The 22,746-nt window shown below is 43.8% G+C and overlaps 1 protein-coding gene across 1 annotated transcript; it reads right to left on the bottom strand.

Annotated features, from left to right (window-relative positions):
• Positions 1 to 375: 375 nt before the first annotated feature.
• LOC139564576 (uncharacterized) lies at positions 376 to 15,574 on the bottom strand. The gene is made up of 2 exons (XM_071384205.1): positions 14,884 to 15,574; positions 376 to 930 (listed from the first exon to the last, which is right to left on the bottom strand). Exons 1-2 carry the CDS (start codon positions 15,295 to 15,297, stop codon positions 778 to 780), a joined length of 567 nt encoding a protein of 188 aa, XP_071240306.1. The 5' UTR covers positions 15,298 to 15,574; the 3' UTR covers positions 376 to 777.
• Between the last annotated feature and the right edge of the window lie 7,172 nt (positions 15,575 to 22,746).

The following is a 22,746-nucleotide window of genomic DNA, read 5'->3' as shown; positions in this document are numbered from 1 at the left end:
TTCCATGCTACAGATTGAATGTAGACCTTAGTCTCCACAGTTGTCCAAAATAAGTTGAATTAGATATTGCTTGTGTCATTGCCGACAGCAAAGAACACTGAATTGAGGAAATTGATACACTTGTGTAACAAGAAGTAAATATTTGACATTGAGTTGTAAAAAGTTTACTCTTGTGAGCGGTAACCTTACTGGCACTCTGTGTAATGACAACCAGTAATACATGTCCTCTCAGACTTTAAGAATAGTCTCTTTCTGCTGCATTCTCATAACATTGTCAAATCTGTCTTTAAACTCTGATATGACTTATCCATACACACTGAATATACATACACTATCCTTCAGAAATGTATTAGAAATATTCCAAAATACAATTAGTGTCAATAATTTGGTGTTTATTTATGTATATTAAATATACAATTAAACAGGCAAAATAATGAATGATTTAAACTATCCGGTCTGCAGGTATTAAAAAAAGTAAGTCATTAGATGTAGTTTTTCAAAATGTATGTCATAAACATTGATGAATAAACAGCATTATGATATATCCCACAGGGCACATTCGTCAATTCAACGTCTATTCCACGTTGGTTCAACACCATTTCATTGAAACGACGTGGAAACAACGTTGATTCAACCAGTGTGTCCCCAGTGAGATGTATCTCTTTGGAAAGTGCCTGTCACCGGCACCTATTGTATGTGGTCAAGGTTAAGATGATTTTGGGTGCTGGGGTTGAGAGAAGCGGTGGCTGTGGTGCTAGCCGGTGTTGAGATGTCAGATCAGTCGATACGGTTTCCCAGGATGAGGGCGGAGACGGTGTACAGGACGATGATGGTGATGCCGATACCCAGGGCGGTGTGGTTCAGTATCCGCGCTAGACGAGAATTCTTCTCAGCAATCTGCTGGTGACCCTGGTTGTTGGCGTCTCTAGTCTGAGAGCAGAGAGATAGGGAGGGAGGGAGGGTGTAAAGGAGGGAGGGAGGGTGGAAGGACGAAGGGTGGAAGCACAGAGGGATGGAAGGACAGAGGGATGGAGGGAGAGAGTGAGAGAGAGTTGTAATTGTTGTAATCATCATTCAGGAAAAAGAGAGAGAGACTTCAACGGAGAGAGTTCAACGATGATTCAGTGCCATGCTCTTATTTGATTGGAGTTATTTCAGGAGATGCAGTATTAATTCACAAACACAATACTTAGCCAACAAAGTCAGAAAATAAAAACCAAATAGGGACATTTTTCTCTCTCACTGCAGAGCATCTATAATATATCATATTAATACCTACTAGTGATGATATAACAACTAGAATGCTGATTTCCTGTGGCCACACCTCAAGCAGCACTAAGTTGAAACAGCTGTGGATGGAGCACAAACATGGAGCTCTCTCCCCTAGCTACAGTCTTAGGAATGGTGCTATATTGTGAGACATATTTTGACACCTGTTATTATTTCTCTTGGGGGAAGAACAAGAGTTGACAGGCGATGCTAAACATTGAGTCAACTAACTGAAGTCTCAGTGTCCGTGACTCTCCTTGCCATTGACTTTACACTATAGACAACTCTGAGCAGCTGACTACAAGAGTCAGTATGAGTCACACACTAAGCAACAGTAAAGCTCCAAGAAAAAGTTGAACAGTATATGTGTGTCACATGTGGTCTTGGATGACTTTCTTTCTCTAAGTCAGGAAGAGTCTTGTGCCAAACATGAAGTGGCTGTAAAACACAAACAACAGGCTCCAAAATTCCCACTCAAAGCATTATTTTTTTAACCAGCAGAAGCTAAAATTCTCAGAGTGAAATAAATGTAGCGTTTCTGCCACCTTAGTCCATGGTTAAAAAATAACAACATGACCTCCCACCCCCCTATAAGGTCTCTCCCACTCAATAGTGACTGACTGAATTTAATTTAAGTCTCAATTTAATCAACCTCCCTCCCCCTAGTCACATGACGTTGTTAACATAGCCTCAATCTGTTTCCGTCCTCTGGTGAAATATTTGAGTTGGCTTCCACAGCAGGGCGAGGGTTGACAGAAGGCTTTAGGCAGAGAGGTTCTGTGTTAATTTAGGGTAGCGTGGCGTGAGAAGGCCTGCCTGCTATTGTAAACCCTCCTGATTACTGACAGCTGGATCATAATTGTTTCTACACGGCTAGTTGGAGGAGAAGGGCTTGTTGGCTCTCTTAGCACTGGACAGTTGTTGTATTTCTGAGGGTCTGTGTACTTGCATGTCTTGAATAATTATCTGGGCACTCCACCAAACGGTTTTCTTCCATTTCCTTGAGGTTCACAAGATTTCCTCCATCCCATCTGTCTGTCTGTATGCTCTGTTTGCCGTGATATTGCAAAACCTGAAATACATAGCCTATCCATTTACTAGGCTACTATGTACAATTAAATGAGAGATGTGCTTGGTAATTTGTTGTATGGAATATGAAACCATCACCGCCAGAAAAGGTGAGAAATACTGTATATTCTGGAATACTGTGTATTCTGGAACACTGTATATTCTGCAATGGTTATAAATAAAATAAATAGGAAAAATATTCCTATGTCTAATTATAAGATTATGTCAAATTATTTTAGATTCTGAAAATAAAACATATTTTTGCTCTTCTCACTGATGGCAAATAGTTGCGTCCTTGTTAATATGTTTTCCTGTTAAATGTGTTTTATTTTCATCATATCCCCCATTCGCACAAAGTACTCACTTGCAAGCTTGCAATACAATATTTCAACCACTAGCAGATGTAAGTATGCATGGTCTGAAGTTTGCAGGGAGGTGAGTACATTCTCACGTCAAGTACATCTTTTAAATAAAACTTGCACATGCACATTTTGGGGTATATTTTGTATATATGCACGGTTTATAAATGAGGCCCCAGAAACCTACTGGAAGCTTGATACCATTCACTTACCCACGTAATACTAATTTCCCCATGGGCCTCTATCAGCACTGCAGCATATTGTCCATATGACTCATCATAATATAATCTGTCGGGCCAGGCTCTTTGAAAACCACATTACATTCAATACCAACTAAAGCCTAAATAAAATATTCTGAACAATTAACTGGTTATTCTAGTATTATATAAAATACTGTATCTGCAATCTGTGATTTGTTCTAAGCAATGTGGGGAGTGCAATCGGACGACAAAGTGAACATTTCATGAATTGTTTTTGTGGAGGATCTATAACTGAACACATTGTTGTAACGTCCTGACCAGAGTTATTATGTGTTTTGCTTGTTTAGTGTTGGTCAGGACGTGAGCTGGGTGGGAATTCTATGTTCCTGTGTCAGTGTTTGGGCCACACAGGAGTGTTTCAGGTTAGTCACGTTTGTTGGTTGTATTTTGTAGTGTTTGTTGTTTTCCTATTAAAATATGAATACTTACCAATCCGCATCTTGGTCCGATCCATGCTCCTCCTCGTCTGAGGAGGAGAACGACTACGACAGCCGTTACAGAAACACCCACCATAACAGGACCAAGCGGATTGGAGAAGGAAGGCAAGAACAACAGCAATGGGGAAAAGAGGAATGGACTTGGGAGGAAATCCTAGACGGTAAAGGACCCTGGGCAGAGCCAGTGGAGTGTCGCCGCCCCAAAGCGGAGCTGGAGGCAGCGAACGCGGAGAGGAGGTTTTATGAGGCGAAAGCAAGGCAGAGCGGCTGGAAGCCCGAGAGGCTCACCCAAAAATTTCTTGGGGGGGGGGGGCTAAAGGGGAGTGTGGCGAAGCCGGGTTGGATACCCGAGCCAACTCCCCGGGCTTACCGTGGAGTGAGAGGGCGTCGTACTGGTCAGACACCGTGTTATGCGGTGGAGCGCACGGTGTCCCCAGTACGCGTGCTTAGCCCAGTGCGGGCTATTCCACCTTGCCGCACTGGGAGGGCCAGGTTGGGCATCGAGCCGGGTGCCATGAGCCGGGTGCCACCTGTAAGGCGTACATGGCACCAGCCTTACAGGTGGTGTCCCCGGTTTGCCTGCATAGCCCAGTGCGGGCTATTCCACCTCGCCACACTGGCAGGGCTACGGGGACCATTCAACCTGGTAAGGTTGGGGAGGCTCGGTGCTCAAGAGCACGTGTCCTCCTTCACGGTATATCCGGCGCCACCTTCCCACCCCAGCCCAGTACCATCAGTGCCGACACCACGCACCAGGCTTCCAGTGCATCTCCAGAGCCCTGTTCCTCCTCCACGCACTCTCCCTATGGTGCGTGTCTCCAGCCCAGTGCCTCCAGTTCCGGCACCACGCACCAAGCCTCCTGTGCGTCTCCAGAGCCCTGTACGCACTGTTCCTTCTCCCCGCACTCGCCCTGAGGTGCGTGCCCTCAGCCCGGTACCTCCAGTTCCGGTACCACGCACCAGGCCTATAGTGCGCCTCGAGAGTCCAGTGTGCCCTGTTCCTGCTCCCCGCACTCGCCCTGAGGTGCGTGCCCTCAGCCCGGTACCTCCAGTTCCGGCACCACGCATCAGGCCGATAGTGCGTCTCAGCCGGCCAGAGTCTGCCGTCTAACCAGCGGTGCCTGAACTGCCCGTCTGCCCAGCGGCGCCTGAACTGTCCGTCTGCCCAATGCCGTCAGAGCTGGCCGTCTGCCAAGCGCCATCGGAGCCATCCGTCTCCCCAGCGCCATCTGAGCCATCCGTCTCCCCAGCGCCATCTGAGCCATCCGTCTCCCCAGCGCCGTTAGAGCCGTCCGTCTGTCCCGAGCCGTTAGAGCCGCCCGTCTGTCCCGAGCCGTCAGAGCCGTTCGTCAGTCAGGAGCCGCTAGAGCCATTCGTCAGTCAGGATCTGCCAGGCCCGCCAACCAGACAGGATCTGCCAGAGCCGTCAGCCAGACAGGATCTGCCGGAGCCGTCAGCCAGCCATGAGCTGCCCTACAGTCATGAGCTGCCCTACAGTCATGAGCTGCCCTACAGTCATGAGCTGCCCTACAGTCATGAGCTGCCCTACAGTCATGAGCTGCCCTACAGTCATGAGCTGCCCTACAGTCATGAGCTGCCCTACAGTCATGAGCTGCCCTACAGTCATGAGCTGCCCTACAGTCATGAGCTGCCCTACAGTCCGGAGCTGCCCTACAGTCCGGAGCTGCCCTACAGTCCGGAGCTGCCCTACAGTCCGGAGCTGCCACTCAGTCCGGAGCTGCCACTCAGTCCGGAGCTGCCACTCAGTCCGGAGCTGCCACTCAGTCCGGAGCTGCCACTCAGTCCGGAGCTGCCACTCAGTCCGGAGCTGCCACTCAGTCCGGAGCTGCCACTCTGTCCTGAGCTGCCACTCTGTCCTGAGCTACCTCTCTGTCCTGAGCTACCTCTCTGTCCTGAGCTACCTCTCTGTCCTGAGCTACCTCTCTGTCCTGAGCTACCTCCAAAATCATGTGGGGGCCTTGGGGAGGATTCTTAGGCCAAGGTCGTGGGCGAGGGTCGCCACTCAAAGGACGCTAAGGAGGGGGACAAAGACAGTGGTGGAGTGGTGTCCTCGTCCACCGCCGGAGCCGCCACCGCGGACAGATGCCCACCCAGACCCTCCTCTTGAGTTGTAGGGGTGCGTTTGGAGTCTGCACCTCAGGAGGGGGGTACTGTAACGTCCTGACCAGAGTTATTATGTGTTTTGCTTGTTTAGTGTTGGTCAGGACGTGAGCTGGGTGGGAATTCTATGTTGTGTGTCTAGTTTGTCTGTTTCTATGTCCAGCCTAATATGGTTCTCAATCAGAGGCAGATGGTAATCGTTGTCCCTGATTGAGAATCATATATAGGAGGCTTGTTTTGTGTTGGGATTTTGTGGGTGTTTGTTTCCTGTCTCTGTGATTGTCTACACCAGATAGGTCTGTCTCGGTTTTTGCACATTTGTTATTTTGTATTGTTGTTTGTAGTGTTTCACTTGTTCTTTATTAAACATGTTTAACACTAGCCGCGCTGCACTTTGGTCCTCTCCTTCACCCCTGGAAGAAAACCGTTACAATTGTATGGTGTTTGTGTGTGACCTCATGGAGAGGGAGGGGCAGGATGTGAGATGGGTGATATGTGAGAAAATCCCAAGATCGAACATAATCAGATCGTTGTGGGAGTCTGTCTTTCTAATCTCTGCGACATAAAGGGCCTTCTCAGTGACAGTACAGAAATACTGGTGACTGGACCATCCATTGAGTGACCCAGGGAGCATTTATATATTTTTTGGGTCATTTAGCAGACAATCTTATCCAGAGTGACTTCGTACAGGTCACCGGTGGGAATCAAACCCAGAACCCTGGCATTGCAAGCACCATGCTCTACCAAATTAGCCACACGGGACTACTATTGATTTACAGTGTCAACAGATTTCTGCTCTTCTCTGTGACTGAAGAGAAGGTTGTCAACATGTAGTCAACAGAAAGAATCTGATTGGTTTAGGGAAGAACAAATCCGATTGGTTTCTAAAAGGTCAATGGGCGGAGTTTAACAGATGCACAACTTGAAATCATAGCGGAGGTTTGAACTGAGCAGCTTGTAAATAAAACTTTGAGAAGTTGTAACGTTTTGAAATAATTATTGTGATACAGTAGTCAGACAAATGTGACAACATCTCTTAGACTTGAAGCAAAGAGTAAATTGTAGCAAGCTAGCAGCAACATGCTAAGCTAATCAGAGCAAGCTAGCTAGATAAGCATTTAGCAACCTCGTAGCTACTTATGTTGAATTAATAGATATACAAGTATGTCAGCTAACATTTGTTTTGTTGAAATGTTAAGGTGAAATGAAAAAAATGGACAGTTATGTACAGTTAAAATGCTAAGCTAAACAGAGCTAGTTGGCTAGCAGATATCTATCTCTTACTAATGTTAAATCATAGAATAGAGCTAACCGGCTAATCTGGTTTACTGGAAGATACTGTTGACTAACCCCATTGCGTACATATTTGCGCAACCGTGGCATTCAAACGAGGCTGCAGTTCATAGTCACTTTAATAACTCTACCTACATGTACATAATTACCTCAATTACCTCAACACCAGTGCCACCCCCGCACATTGACATATTGACACATTGACTCTGTACCGGTACCCCCTGTGTATAGCCCTGCTATTGTTATGTACTGTTGCTCTCTTACTTTTTAGGGATTTTCTTAAAACTGCATTGTTGTTTAAGGGCTTGTAAGTAAGCATTTCACTGTCAGGTCTACAACACCTGTTGTATTCGGCGCATGTGACAAATACATTTTTATTTGATTTATTACTTTTTTGGGGTTCTAAAATAAGGTCAATTGTACATTACAGAGAAATGTACAGAAGTGCGTTAGCTTAGTAACTACATCCTTTCTTATTCCACTAAGATATAATCAATTAATCAATATTTACAAGAGTAGACCAAAAACAAACTCTACCAAATTCTACCTAATATACAGTATGTACATGAGGGTAGAGTAGGGTACTGTCAGTAATGGGGATAAGAGGGATGAGTGTGTATAAACAATGGATGGATTGATAAAGTGGCTATCGAAGGGTTAACTGAAACAATGCTGTTGCTATTTTCATTGACAGCTAAGTCTCTACACTTCACCTAAAATATGACAGAAACATTTGGGGTGTGGACTGTATTAATTGGAGAATTACTGGGAGTGGAACACAGAAGTTGTGTGGTTTGGTGCACCTGGGCTCTCCCTTAAATTATTCTCCCTTAAATGACCTAATTCTCAGCCACTTTCCCTTTTCACCACATGTTGCTTATAGGTTCAGCTTAACATATGCCGGATTCATGCCACTAACGGTCTTGCTTACAAACGAGCTGTGTTCGACAATGTTTCAAATTCATAGATTTGTTAGTTGTGATTGTGATTGTTTATGTTTTTCTAGTCTAAGGCATGGCCACTAACTTATTTTCCGCATCTCTGTTTCCTCAAAGTGCACTCTGTGACGTTAAACACAAAAAATCTGAGCCTAAAAGACAAACTGATGAAAAAGAATATGTCATAAACGATAGTTGCCAAATATTGAAGTACCATTCTCAACATATCATGAAAGTCACAATAAAGATAACATTCACAATGAAGTTCAGGGTTTAGAGCAAATACCAACAGTGTAAGCAACATCCTATTTGGACCTGTGGTAATGGCCCTATTCATTCCCAACAACCCATGGGGCCCAGACAGGGTCCGCTTCATAAAAGGAGGCTGGGGTATCCTAGCAACTGGTGTTAATAGTTAGTGTGTGTAATAATTTTCTGATAATGCCAGAGTACAGTATAAATAATATTAAAATAATAACTGTGTAAGCACCGTTTTCTTCAGAATGTTACGAAGACAGGAAAATATGCTTAATGGATTACTAAATGAACTTGAAACTTGTCAAGGGAAACAACAGACAAGCTACTCCTTTTGAAGACAATTGCCAGGAAATTGTGTGCAATCTCCAAAAGGGATCTGTTCATCGTCCTGTCCTTATTTCATGGCAAATCACACTAAAACATTTCAAAACATACTGACTGGAAAACACACAGCCTGCGACACACAGACACAAATCTAAAAACACTTTCAGCCACAGACACGTAACCACACACAAACACGAGCACACACACAGACACGCAACCAAGCTCGAGCACACACACACACACACACACACACACACTAGCTTCTTTCTGCTCTCTGATTATGCCCTCTTGTCCACCATGTTAGAAAGGCCCCACTGTGTGAACGTTGAATATCCAAGAGGCAGATTCCTGTTGCACTGCCCTCCCCAGGCCTGTACCTCTGTTGACCCTCCCCAGGCCTGTACCTCTGTTGACCCTCCCCAGGCCTGTACCTCTGTTGACCCTCCCCAGGCCTGTACCTCTGTTGACCCTCCCCAGGCCTGTACCTCTGTTGACCCTCCCCAGGCCTGTACCTCTGTTGACCCTCCCCAGGCCTGTACCTCTGTTGACCCTCCCCAGGCCTGTACCTCTGTTGACCCTCCCCAGGCCTGTACCTCTGTTGACCCTCCCCAGGCCTGTACCTCTGTTGACCCTCCCCAGGCCTGTACCTCTGTTGACCCTCCCCAGGCCTGTACCTCTGTTGACCCTCCCCAGGCCTGTACCTCTGTTGACCCTCCCCAGGCCTGTACCTCTGTTGACCCTCCCACAGGCCTTTTCCCCTCCTCCTACCCTTCCCAGACAACCTGGCGCAAATTCCAAACACAACAGACCCTCACCTCAGCTATAAAGCAACTCCCCCTCTCGCGGGTTAGGCCAGGAAAAACATGCTGAAACGTGGAAAATCCTATAAATCAAAACATAACAATATCCTGCATAGATCTCGAACTAACCTCAATCAATCCAAACTCAATAAAATAGGGAATGCAACTATCTACAGTGCATTCGGAACATATTCAGACCCCTTCACTTTTTCCACATTTAGTTACATTACAGCCTTATTCTACAATGGATTAAATACAACATTTCCCTCATCAATCTACACACAATACCCCATAATGACAAAGCGAAAACAGGTTTAGAAATGTTTGCAAATGTACTACAAATAAAAAATAGAAATACCTTATTTATATAAGTAATCAGACCCTTTGCTATGTGACTCCAAATTGAGCTCATGTGCATCCTGTTTCCATTGATCATCCTTGAGATGTTTCTACAACCTGAATGGAGTCCACCTGTGGTAAATTCAATTTATTGGACATGATTTGGAAAGGCACACACCTGTCTATATAAGGTCCCACAGTTAACAGTGCATGTCAGAGCAGAATTGTTCCGAGACAGGATTGTGTTGAGGCACAGATCTGGGGAAGGGTACAAAACAATTCTACAGCAATGAAGGTCCCTGAGAACACAGTGGCCTCCATCATTCTTAAATGGAAGAAGTTTGGAGCCACCAAGACTCTTCCTAGAGCTGGCCGCCCGGACAAACTGAGCAATCGGGGGAGAAGGGCCTTCATCAGGGAGGCGACCAAGAACCCGATGGTAACTCTGACAGAGCTCCAGAGCTCCTCTGTGGAGATGGGAGAACCTTCCAGAAGGGCAATCATTTCTGCAGCACTCCACCAATCAGGCCTTTATGGAAGCCACTCCTCAGTAAAAGGCACATGACAGCCCGCTTGGAGTTTGCCAAAAGGACTCTCAGACCATGAAAAACAAGAAGATCTGGTCTGATGAAACCAAGATTGAACTATTTGGCCTGAATGGGTGGGTGTCTGCAGCATCCTGCTGCGGGGGTGTTTTTTCAGCGGCAACTCCAGAAATTCAGGTTTGCCAAGCTTGTAGCATCATACCCAAGAAGACTCAAGGCTGTAATCGCTGCCAAAAGTGCTTCAACAAAGTACTGAGTAAAGGGTCTGAATACTTATGTAAATGTGATATTTCTGTTTTTATTTGTTATACATTTTCTAAAAATTCTAAAAACCAGTTTTTCCTTTGTCATTATGGGTCATTGTGTGTAGATTGATAGGGGGGGGGGGGACTATTTAATCCATTTTAGAATAACGCTGTAATGTAACAAAATGTGGAAAGAGTTAAGGAGTCTGAATACTTTCCGAATGCACTGTATGTAATCTAAGGGAATCATTTCCACAACAGTAGCCGGCAGGAAATAGGAAGTCATAATTTCACCAGCTTTCTCATAGAGGACATAACTCCATACCTCCTTTTCTTTCTACATTTATTTTTAAGGAAGAAACAATGTACAATAACACATTTTTTGGAACATTTTCCTAGATACATAACTCCTTTGTATCTCTCTCTGTCTGGGAATAGTTTTAAGATGGGCCGGTAGTGTACTCTATGTGAGTGGGCATTAAGTCTATGTGCCAGTCGGACAGTGCTGCTGACTGGGAGAGACAGAAGAGAAAACAGTGCGGCTTGTCACCTCTGTACGCAGTGCCCACCAAAAACTGGCAACTGCAGCTTGCCGCAACTGAGTCAGGGTGGGAAGGGCTCGGTGTGGGATAGTCATGCCCAAACTCCCTGGCAGAGTGTCTAGTAGCCTCTTAGAGAGATAATACACCACTCACCCATTATGTCTCCGCCAGGTCTGAACTGGGTGCGGTCACGCCTACTCCCGGTCCCCCGCTCCCATCGTCATGCACACCTGGACTTCATCAGTACCTTGATTACTTCCACTTTATTTAGCCCTCTGTAGCCTCTGTCATCAGGCATTATTGGTTTGTTTTCATTCACGGTCTGTACACTTCTCATGTTTTGTTTATCTGCATTCTTCATTATTAAAATCACCTTCTGCACCTGCTTCCTGACTCCTGGCGTATATGTGACAGGTGCTCAACTGTTTACTATAAGTAGGCAATTATCCCATTATATTTATCACAATTTCTATTCTAGTTGGTGCATTATCTTTTACCAGATCTAATGTGTTATAATCTCCTACATTAATTTCACATTTCCACAAACGTCAAAGTGTTTCCTTTCAAATGGTACCAGTAATATGCATATCCTTGCTTCAGGTCAAGAGCTACAGGCAGTTAGATTTGGGTATGTCATTTTAGATGATTTTCTTTTTTTTTAAAGGGTCAGATCCTTAAGAGGTTTTAAGCGTCAAATCAAACCTAGGTCTGACAGATTGATTCCAGAGTATCTTCTGGATGCTTTCATGCTATCTGTCCCCAGATAGCCTTTTCAGTTGTGTAAAACTGGAAGAAAATTGCAGAAACAAGTCTGTTTGTGTTGATACCCAAAAGATAAGGAGACATGAATTTGTTTTCCCAATGACTTTAGGGTGTTGCACAGATAAGAATCCGCTCTGGTGGCTTCAGTTTAGGAGAAAATGAAACATAACTTTATGGCAGTGAGTCATGGATATGAGATTACAAGAGCATGCCAAGATGATTCAGTCTGTGATGTGGTTCGTTCCACCAAAAATGCTTTAAACCTAATTTTAACATGATGTCATAATGAGCACATGTTCAACTTAATATAAAACATGTTTTCCCACCTCAAGGTTAAATAAAAAAAATACTATAGTAAGTGCTGTAAGATCATTTAAAGATAAATAAACAACGCAGAGGACTAAAGGTCAAGAGGGAATTAACGATCGATGGAAATAGCTGTTTTTCTGTAATAGGGAAACATTGATTAATGGGTCAGAGACATGGGAGGAATTTCAGTCCGGGACTCATAGCTACGTGTGGCAAGTTCTAATTGGTTCAAATTGCCTATACATTGAGCCTGAAACGAGGTACTTGTTATTTAGCCATTGGCCCAGTTTTACTGCAAGGAATTCTAATTGGTCAACCACAGGCTAGGGTTGGGTTATAGATTACATCCTGTCTCCTTGTTCTGTGGAGAATCACCGAGGACAGGGAAGAAGGAACATCTGTCATCTACTTTCCAGGATAACAACTATGACGTTTTTTTTTTGTTGCTTTGGGGTCTGTGTTATTGAAGAATAACATCAACTGCTAACAGTGCCTATTAATATACTTTAAGTGCCAACAGGTATGATCGTAACACTGTTGATCAGCCATAAATCCCCTTGTTACAGGGGAAATGGAAGTTTGTTGTGTTCAACAGGGAGGGGCAATTGAATGCAAACTTCACAATGTTTATTATTATTGTGAAAACATTTCTAGCCTGTCTATCTGTAACGGTCGTTTTCCTCCTCGTCTGAAGAGGAGCATGGATCGGACCAAAACGCAGCGTGGTTTGAATACATACTTGTTTTATTAAAGAAAGACGAACACGAAAAAAGACTTGATGAACTACAAAACAATAAACGACGTTAACAGACCTGAACTTGAGAACATATAACATGAACGCACGAACAGGAAGGAACACACGAATGAAATAACGAAACGAACGAAAACAGTCCCGTGTGGCACAAACACTGACACAGGAACAATCACCCACAAACAAACAGTGAGAACAGCATACCTTAATATGGTTCTCAATCAGAGGAAACGTAAAACACCTGCCCCTGATTGAGAACCATATCAGGCTAGATAACAATGAACCCAACATAGAAACACATAACATAGAATGCCCACCCAGCTCACGTCCTGACCAACTAAACAAAGACAAAACAACGGAAATAAGGTTAGGAACGTGACACTATCTATGTGTAACAGGGTTGACCTGTTATGCTCAACACGCTCAGTTTTCCACCACAAAACACCAGAACATGGTCAAAAAGAGTAGACGAGCTCATCTGCTTTTACAATATTATTTGACTATTAGATGTTCAAAATAAATAATAATCTACGGAAATGACGTTGTGAAAGTAACAAAATAATTAGAGCTTTAGAATGGTGAAAAATTTGAGAAATGTTGGCGTTAAGTGGGTTAAAATGCAGAGGGACGGGTCAAAACGCAGAAAATTTGCACTTTAGCAAGTCTTTATTTATATATAAAATCAAATGTATTGAATATTCCATGCGGCCCCAAAAGTAATTATTTATCATGAGAGGGCCATCAACAATAACTAGTAATCCTACATAGTCAAAGAAAGGTTAACATCTCACCTTTCTGGCAAAAATAGTTGCTGAGGTGTAGTCACTTTTGAGGACATAAGCTCAAGTACACAGTACAAATATGATACAAATATGAAAATATGAAATATCTTACAGTATAAAATAGCCCTTGACTTGCCCAGGAGAGGAGGAACTTTACTGCGTGATTATGTCTATGATGGATGTAGATGAAGTCAATTCACCAGCACATTGTTCAACCTCCGTTGATGTTGTTATTACATTAGAAGTCATCCACTAGGTTTTGATACTTGATAATAAGTCACTTTCTCATTGTGAAATAATGATGCCCATAATAACATCTTAGAGGTCTTCAACCTCCTTTCTCTCTTTACCAGGCTTTGACCCGGATGTTTCCACCATTACCCACATTGATCTATATGAGTCATACCCGGTCAACAATTAGCTGTCTATCCTGATATGCGTTTGTAATCCTAGTAAGTAAGTAAAGAGACTTGCTATGTGCACACTGCCCACAAAATGAGGTGGAAACTGAGATGCACTTCCTAACCTCCTGCCAATCGTATGACCATATTAGGGACACATATTTCCCTCAGATTACACAGAGTACAATCCACAGTGTACAATCTGTAAAATACCACAGTGTGGAATCACAGCAGCAAGATTTGTGACCGGTTGACAAAAGTTAGTGTAATGTTTACTGTACATTTTTTATTGTCTATTCAACTTTTGTTTATTATCTATTTAACTGGCATTGGCAATTTAAACATATGTTTCCCATGCCAATAAAGCCCCTTAAATTGAAATTGACTTGGAGCTTGTAGGGATAGATCAGGGTTTCCAGCCCTTTCCTATCCCTCTTCTCAGTGTGGCTGTCCATTCGAGGGTGAGGTTTGGCAAAGGACAAGATGGAGGGTTGATGGAGTTCTCCTTTCGTCTTCTGCAACTGGATAATCCCAGAATACCTTTTAAATGTTGAATACCTTCCCCTCTTACGTCACTCACAGTCAAGGCACCGGCATCGTCACGCCCCTATTTTTTAATCACCCATATTCCGGGAAGGGTCCCTCCCTTTCCCTTTCCCACACTCTCCCTGATTCCCACTCCGCACCCCATCTCCCCTCCCCCGCTCCCCTCAAACCAACCTATCCTCAGGACCTTATTCAAAACAGAACTCAAGACTGTGAGACACCCACACTGTAAGGCTAAAACTATCACAAACATGTCCGTCCCTCTCCCCAGCTATGCAGCCCACCACCAAGTCAAAAGTCAGATCACTGACTCTAAAGAGAGAGAGAGAGACGGGCCCTTATTTAAACAAAACCGGTAACTGGGTTTCTTGGATAATGCTATAAAAAGATTAGAGTGAGAAATACACTACTGACTACTCTACAAAATGAAACAAGTTAAGTTCTCTGGATTATTTGGGATACATCTCTACTAGAAACACATTAGTCTACATTACATTTGAATACTCTTAAAACAGCAATAAAAGTCCCACTCACCGAGATGGAGTAGATAAGTGCAGCGATGCCAAGTGGCAGGCAGCAGCACAGCATGGTGAAAATGGAGTAGCCCAGGTAGTCTGGCAGAGGGTAAGGCAGAGCTCCATGGGTCACAAACACCGTAGGCTGGACTGTGATGGTGGACTGGGGGTGGTGTCCCGGAGGGTACTGTCCCTGGGGGTATGGCTGGCTGTAAGGGGCCCCAGGAGCTCCTCCATACTGTGGCGGTGGTGCGTAGCCCTGGGGATTGGTGGGGTAGCCTGCTGGTGCGGGGTAGCCTGCTGGTGCGGGGTATCCTGCGTTGGTGTACTGGGGGTGGTCCTGGTAGGGTGGAGGAGCTGGTTGTCCCATCCCAGACTTCTCATCTGGGTTCCAGCCTGGTGGTGGGGCGTTTGGCATCTTGTTGGGATCCATTCTTTTGTGCTGTTGGGGATTTGTTTCCCTTTTATCTTACTTCTCTCTTTCTTTATTTTGTGCCTCCTCTCAATCTCTCCAAGTGTTCTTCTGTGTCTCTCTGCCTAAACGGTCTGCCTGCCTACAAGCTGAGTAAAGCAAGCAATTATGCTCTCTATTCCCCTCCCCTGTCCGTCCCTGGCAGCTCAGTATGCTTAGAGGAGGCCTGTGTCGGTGAGCTGACAGGGAATGGTTAGGGGTGGGGAAAGACTGAGTCAGGCAGAAATGCTGTCCATCTAATGCGGAGGTACCATAGTCTGGATAGGAGTTGGGCGCAACCCCATGGTGATATCTTGAACTACACCAGTAACAGTCACATTGAATTATTGTACTTAGCTCTCCACAGGAGAGCTGATGCGTGGGGCTGCCTCAGGAGGGCTGGTGCGTGGAGAAGGCACCGGATAGACCGGACCGTGGAGGCGCACTACAGGTCTCGAGCACCGAGCCTGCCCAACCCTACCTGTCTGAATGCTCACCGTAGCCTTGCCAGTGCGGCGAGGTGGAATAGGACGCACTGGGCAATGCACACGTACTGGAGACACCACGTAGGGCTGGTGTCATGTACACCGGCCCAAGGAGACGCACTGGAGACCAGATGCGTAGAGCCGGCTTCATGGCACCTGGCTCGATGCCCACTCTAGCCCGGCCGATACGGGGCGCTGCTATGTACCGCACCGGGCTATGCACACGTACTGGAGACACCGTGCGTATCTCCACATAAAACAGTGTCTGCCCAGACCATCTCTCTCCACAGTAAGCACGGGGAGTTGGCTCAGGTCTCCTACCTGACTTAGCTACACTCCCCGTGTGCCCCCTCCCAATACATTGTTGGGGCTGCCTCTCGGGCTTCCTTCCGCGCTTTCGTGCTGCTTCCTCATACCGCCACCTCTCCGCTTTCGCTGCCTCCAGCTCAGCCTTGGGGCGGCGATATTCTCCAGCTTGTGCCCAGGGTCCCTTGCCGTCCAAAATTTCCTCCCAGGTCCAGGCGTCCTGCGATCGCTGCTGCTGCTGCTGCCCGTTACCACGCTGCTTGGTCCTTTGGTGGTGGGTGATTCTGTAATGGAATTCTTCGTCCTCCTCGTCTGAGGAGGAGTAGGAGATATCGGACCAATACGCAGCGTGGTGAGTATTCATATTTATTTGGAATACTTAAAACAAACAAACAAAATAACGAATAAACTAACGAACACAAAACAGTCCCGTATGGTGAACAAACACAGAAACAGGAACAATCACCCACAACCCACAATACAAAACAGGCTACCTAAATATGGCTCCCAATCAGAGACAACGACAAACACCTGCCTCTGATTGAGAACCATATCAGGCCAAACACGTAGAAATAGACAAACTAGACAAACAACATAGAATGCCCACTCAGATCACACCCTGACCAAACAAAACAGAAACATACACAGCAAACTATGGTCAGGGCGTGACATCATCTGCAAACAATTGAGGGACGGCAACTGATTTCAGTAAATCCATTTAAATGAATCTGTATATATATATATTTTTTTTTAAATGTAAATAATTAAATGTAAGGAAGGCTAGAGTGAGGGCAGGAGAGGCCCCACTGACAATTGTCTGTAGGCATTTATATGAGAAGTGTCTACGTGGTCTGAGAACCACTGGTAGTAACACAAGGTCTTATTTTAGGCATTTATGAGAAGTGTCTATGTGGTTGGGGAACCACTGAGAATAGTATAAGGTGCACAAGGTGCTATTCTATATGTATGGGAAGCGGCAAGACTATAGAGTCTATGGAGACCATTTATGATTATATAAACTATTGATACTATGATGCTGAGGGACTATAGATGCTGAGGGACTATAGATGCCGAGGGACTATGGATGCTGAGAGACTATAGATGCTGTAGGGACCATTGCTATACAGAGGGGCAAAAAAGTATTTAGTCAGCCACCAATTGTGCAAGTTCTCCCACTTAAAAAGATGAGAGAGGCCTGTAATTTTCATCATAGGTACACTTCAACTATGACAGACAAAATGAGAAAAGAAAATCCAGAAAATCACATTGTAGGATTTCTTATGAATTTATTTGCAAATTATGGTGGAAAATAAGTATTTGGTCAATAACAAAAGTTTATCTCAATACTTTGTTATATACCCTTTGTTGGCAATGACAGAGGTCAAACGTTTTCTGTAAGTCTTCACAAGGTTTTCACACACTGTTGCTGGTATTTTGGCCCATTCCTCCATGCAGATCTTCTCTAGAGCAGTGATGTTTTGGGGCTGTTGCTGGGCAACACGGACTTTCAACTCCCTCCAAAGATTGACACTAACTGCACATTGAGAATATGTACCTTAAGACTGAGTGATGCAAAAAAATACCAATTCAGATTTCTGACAGACCATGATAAATGGTCGGATCGAAAAGGAGTTGTGTTGTCAGTTACAGGTAATGTTTAAATCAGTCGAATTGTTTGACCATTCATTATCATGATATGATATATAAATGGTTTCAGTGACTTCCTGCCTGGTTTCTTTCTTCTCTCTACAAGGGCTGACAGCTGATGTAAACCCTGCCACTGTGAGAGAGGGAGAGAGGGTGACACTAACATGTGTCACAACCTGTACACTGAGTGACCATCCCACTATTGTCTGGTTCAGGGATGGACACTCAGTATCCAACTCAGAGTTCCTGGCCAGCATTCAGGATGCTGGCAGCTACCAATGTGCTGTTCGAGGTCAAGATCATCTCTCCTCTGATTCAGTCTTTCTTGATATACAATGTGAGTAAATACCTCACCTAATTAATGTGAGGAGATCATTTTAGGCATATTCAAGCAGCTAGCTACGTTCAAAGCTCTGCACCAAAGATGTGGTGATTCTGAAATGTGTTCATTTAATTGCATTATGTTGCAAATAAAGTTAAATTCAAGGTCTGTTATGAATTTCTGGTAAAATAATAGGAGTGATTTTGAAAGAACTGTATTGATGAAATAGTGCGCTCCAATATCAGCTTTTGTCAGTTTGGTCTGAATGACAATGGCAGTGCCTATTTGCTGAGTGTGCCTGTGTGTGTTTACATTCTGGTTACTTGTAGGGGAAGTTATGCAAAGTGACAATGGTGTTCATGATGACAGGGTATGGTGAGAGGAAATAACACAGGGAATTATAGGCTACTAACAGAATGTATAGAAAATATTCCGACCTATTAGATATACTGGAACCACTTACGGGGATGAAAGTTCAGTGTTATGATTCTGTGAAATATATGGGCAACATAATGTGTGGGGAGAGGTACTGTAGTAGTGTTGTTCTAGAGATATGCTCATCATTACTTCCTCTTCTACAGATGCTCCAAATAATGTCACATTGTCAGTCAGTCCATCTGGAGATGTTGTTAAGGGTAGCTCAGTCACTCTCACCTACAACTGCAGTGCAAACCCCCCTGTGTTGACCTACAACCTGTATAGGGAGAATGCACAGCCCCTTGCAAGTCTGACACCAGCACAGTCAGTATCAACACAGCCAGATCTAATGTAACTAACCTCGATGTTCATTGTGGGTATTGGCAGTTTAATTGACCGTCAGAATTCAGTGGAGGCTGCTGGAGGCTGCTGGAGGGATGTCCATAATAATGGCTGGGATCAAGTGAATGGAATGCTATACAACATTCACACCATTCTGGGCATTATTATAGAGTCGTCTTCCCCTCAGCAGCCTCCACCGTCAGAATGTATGAGCTGTAGGCCAACAAGACTGTGGTGCCAATAGGACCTTTGAATACAAAGTCTGCGAAAGAATATTCTCATCCCCAATGTATAATTTGTTGTCACTTTCAGACCCTTTAGGACACCTCTGTGTCAGTCAGTCCCTCTGGTCCAGTGGGAGAGGGCAGGTTTCTGAATCTGACCTGTAGCAGCCATGCTAACCCAGCAGTGAGCTACACCTGGTACCTTGTCAATGGGAGCAGCCCTATCCAGTCAGGGACTTATTTGATACTTGAGGAGGTCTCTCCTGCTAACTCAGGGAGGTATTACTGGGAGGCACGGAACAAAGATGGAGCCCTCAACTCATCCTTCATGGTTCTTAGTGTTCTGTGTAGGTAAAGTCTGCTTGCGGGGATGTTCGTTTTTGTCCAAAGTTGTTTGTGCTTGCTTAAAGGGAAGCAGGTTGTTAAAATGATATGTTGTTGGGCAAGAGACAGTGTAATCTCCAAGATACTGCATAGGAACGGTTTTACGCTACAGTGGAATATAGATGAAATTAACACAACCGTGTTGGGAAGGACTGTTTGGAATAATCATAACCAAATATACAGCAGATATGACCTTTTTATCATTTCTACTTGCTTTAGATGCCCCAAGGAACACCTTGGTGTCAGTCAGTCCCTCTGGTCCAGTTGTAGAGGGAAGCTCTGTGAACCTGACCTGCAGCAGTCATGCCAACCCAGGAGTGGAGAACTACACCTGGTTTAAGAAGGATGGAACAGACACCTCACAGACAGGGTCAGGAGAGGTGTTGAAATTGACTTCTCTAACCTCCTCTGACAGTGGACAGTACTTCTGTGAGGCCAGGAACAAAGGGGCTCACAACTCTACTGTTCTGTCTCTGATCCTGCAGGGTCAGTATGGAAGCAAATGTTATGTTCTACTGTCCAGTGAAATGTCCTGTTGTCCTGAACCAATGTATTTCATGTGGGAATTCCCTTGACTTGAATGTTTTGCGTTCATGTATCCTGTGTCATTTTCAGAAACAAATACTGTCCAAATGCCAGTTTACATCAGTTCCGCGGCCACAGTTTTCATGGTGATCATACTTCTTGTGTTCCTATGGATGTGGTAAGTCTCTGGAACATTGTGTACTCAGTTCAATATCATAATGTAGAGTATGATGGCCTGTCCCCCCAAAGAAGTTTGTTTTCTTTGACAGGAAGAGCCCGTTCAAATTATGTAAAAATACTGCTGTGGACAAAGAGGTGAGTAGAATACAGCATGTACACCCCAATTCACAATACAAATTGCATGTCAGTGCAATAGTGTTATCTGCAGGTTCATGGTATTTGAACAATGTTCTACTCCACTGTTGCCAAACCTGAAGCCTGAACATATCCTTTCATAATGTTGAATAAACTAAGCAGCATTGAAACACATGTTAAGATTTGTAAAGTATGCAATTAATGGGTAGTTCAGGTAAAATATGTATATGTCTTGTACTGTACTGTACTTGTCTGTGTCTGTAATGTCTGTGTCTCAGGTGTGACGATGAGCTTCCATTGCTTGTGAATGCTTCTATCTTGATAATTCAATGATTGATCCAGAAATTCCATTGGCTGACTGTTTCTATTTTTGTTTGAGGTGTGACCACCAAGGGGAAGGTGCTGGTAAGAGGGAAGTGGCCATGTGACGGGTTTAGTTTGTAACTATCTGACTAAGTTTGAGAGAATATTGTTGATTTATCTTGAATTGAAGTTGAATTCATGTTTGGTTAGATCTTCCCTCGACTGCACCAGAACCTGTATTTTTGGTTGTTTAGTTAGTTTGATTTATTAATTATGAACTGTTATGACCTCCTTTTTGACCAGGCTGAGAAAGAGTCTCAGTAATTCAGTTTAATGAATAAATGTGTTCACTTGCAACCTGTTGTTGACTTCTTTATTTTTGCCACTAAACCCAAACTTGAAGAACCTGTGCATAATGTGTGACAGGCAGAGCTCAACCTGGGATGGAGTAGTATGGCATTGTGACATATGCCATGGTTATGTTATACATACAGTATGTTGATTATTAAATGGATTTGCTATGGTAAACACATTTTTATTCAATTGAAATACTGTATATATTTACAAATATGGAACTAACTTCTGGTTGTCTTTCCACTTTTGGTCATCCATTATGCAACAACTCGTCATCATAAAGGAAGTAAATTACAGTAGGCCTAATACACTAAAATAGCTTATTTTTAAAGGTAGAGAGACAAAATGAGGTGTACATACAACAGAAAAGCTACATATATTACTGTACATGTTGTGAAGAAAATGAGATGTAGGGCTGGATTCCATCCGTATCGCCAAAGTTCAGCGGTATAGAGCGCTTGAAATTGAAAGGTAATTTCTGATTGAGCCGACATATGTAGTGTTTACAATAAATGCAGTCTCCACAAACGAGGAAACATTTCCTTTAAATTTAAATCACACTGTAACGATGATATTCAACACTACAGATTGAATCGAAACATTAAAGCAGGGGCATTCCATGGAGGGCCTTCTTGTTCTTGTTCTTCTTGTTTTTCTTGTTCTTGTTCTTGTTCTTCTATGATATAATTGTGGTCCGGAAACAAACGTTAAAGGTACATGCCGCCACCTACTGTGCTGGAGTATGTGGTCGATCGCGGTTTATAACATTAGCTCCACATTTCTAAATCCTCCTAAATAATTCAGTACTTTGGGAAAATAAAAAAGAGCCCTACTAACTTCTAATAGACCAACCCCCATCCCCAAAATCACTTCCAAGTATCCTCGTCCACCCTCAAAGACCCTCCACTTCAATCTTTCCCTCTCTTCATTATACTTACAACAATATGACAACATCGACCACACGCTCCAGACACAAACCATTCACATGCTTGCCAACAGGGTTGCAGGGTTAATTTAGTTCCTTTTCAGTTCCTGCTGTGTTAAGTGTCCCATTTGTTATGGTCTGCCATTGAGAAAATTCAAAACAAAACGAGACATGACATTTTTCAAGGTCAGTCTCGCAAAAATAAGCATTCTGCGTTCTAACTACCCGCTATTCAAAGTGCTCTTAACAAATTAACTTCTTGACGCTACGGATCCCGTTACCGGGATCATTTTCCTAAACAACCGCTGAATTGCAGAGCGCCAAATTCAAAAATAATCCTAAAAATATTTATAATCATGCAATCACAAGCGAAATATACCAAAACACAGTTTAGCTTGTTGTTAATCCACCTATCGTGTCAGATTTTGAAAATATGCTTTACAGCGAAAGCAATCCAAGCGTTTGTGAGTGTATTAATCAATGCTAGAACAGCTAGCCTTAAATTAGCTTGGTCACGAAAGTCAGAAAAGCAATAAAATGAATCGCTTACCTTTGATAATCTTCGGATGTTTGTACTCACGAGACTCCCAGTTACACAATAAATGTTATTTTTGTTCGATAAATATTAGTTTTATAACAAAAAAACACCATTTGGGTTGCGCGTTATGGTCAGAAAACCACAGCCTCGTTCCGTTCCTGAAAGGCAGACAAATTCCAAAAAGTATCCGTAATGTTCATAGAAACATGTCAAACGTTTTTTATAATCAATCCTCAGGTTGTTTTTAACATACATAATCGATAATATTTCAACCGGACGGTAACCTATTCAATAAAAGAGAGAAAGAAAATGTCGAGCTACCCCTCTCGCGCGCAGGAACTAAT

The sequence above is a fragment of the Salvelinus alpinus genome, chromosome 35 (genome assembly GCF_045679555.1).
Source record: "Salvelinus alpinus chromosome 35, SLU_Salpinus.1, whole genome shotgun sequence".
Taxonomy (NCBI): Eukaryota; Metazoa; Chordata; class Actinopteri; order Salmoniformes; family Salmonidae; genus Salvelinus; species Salvelinus alpinus.
This window is presented reverse-complemented; position numbering and strand designations above follow the sequence as displayed.

Bases quoted from the DNA above. Each gene is read 5' to 3' on its own strand.
- LOC139564576 (XM_071384205.1), bottom strand. From the start codon at position 15,297: ATGGATCCCAACAAGATGCCAAACGCCCCACCACCAGGCTGGAACCCA. The intron at 931-14,883 runs GTGAGTGGGACT...CTCTGCTCTCAG, and splicing joins CACTTATCTACTCCATCTCG to ACTAGAGACGCCAACAACCA.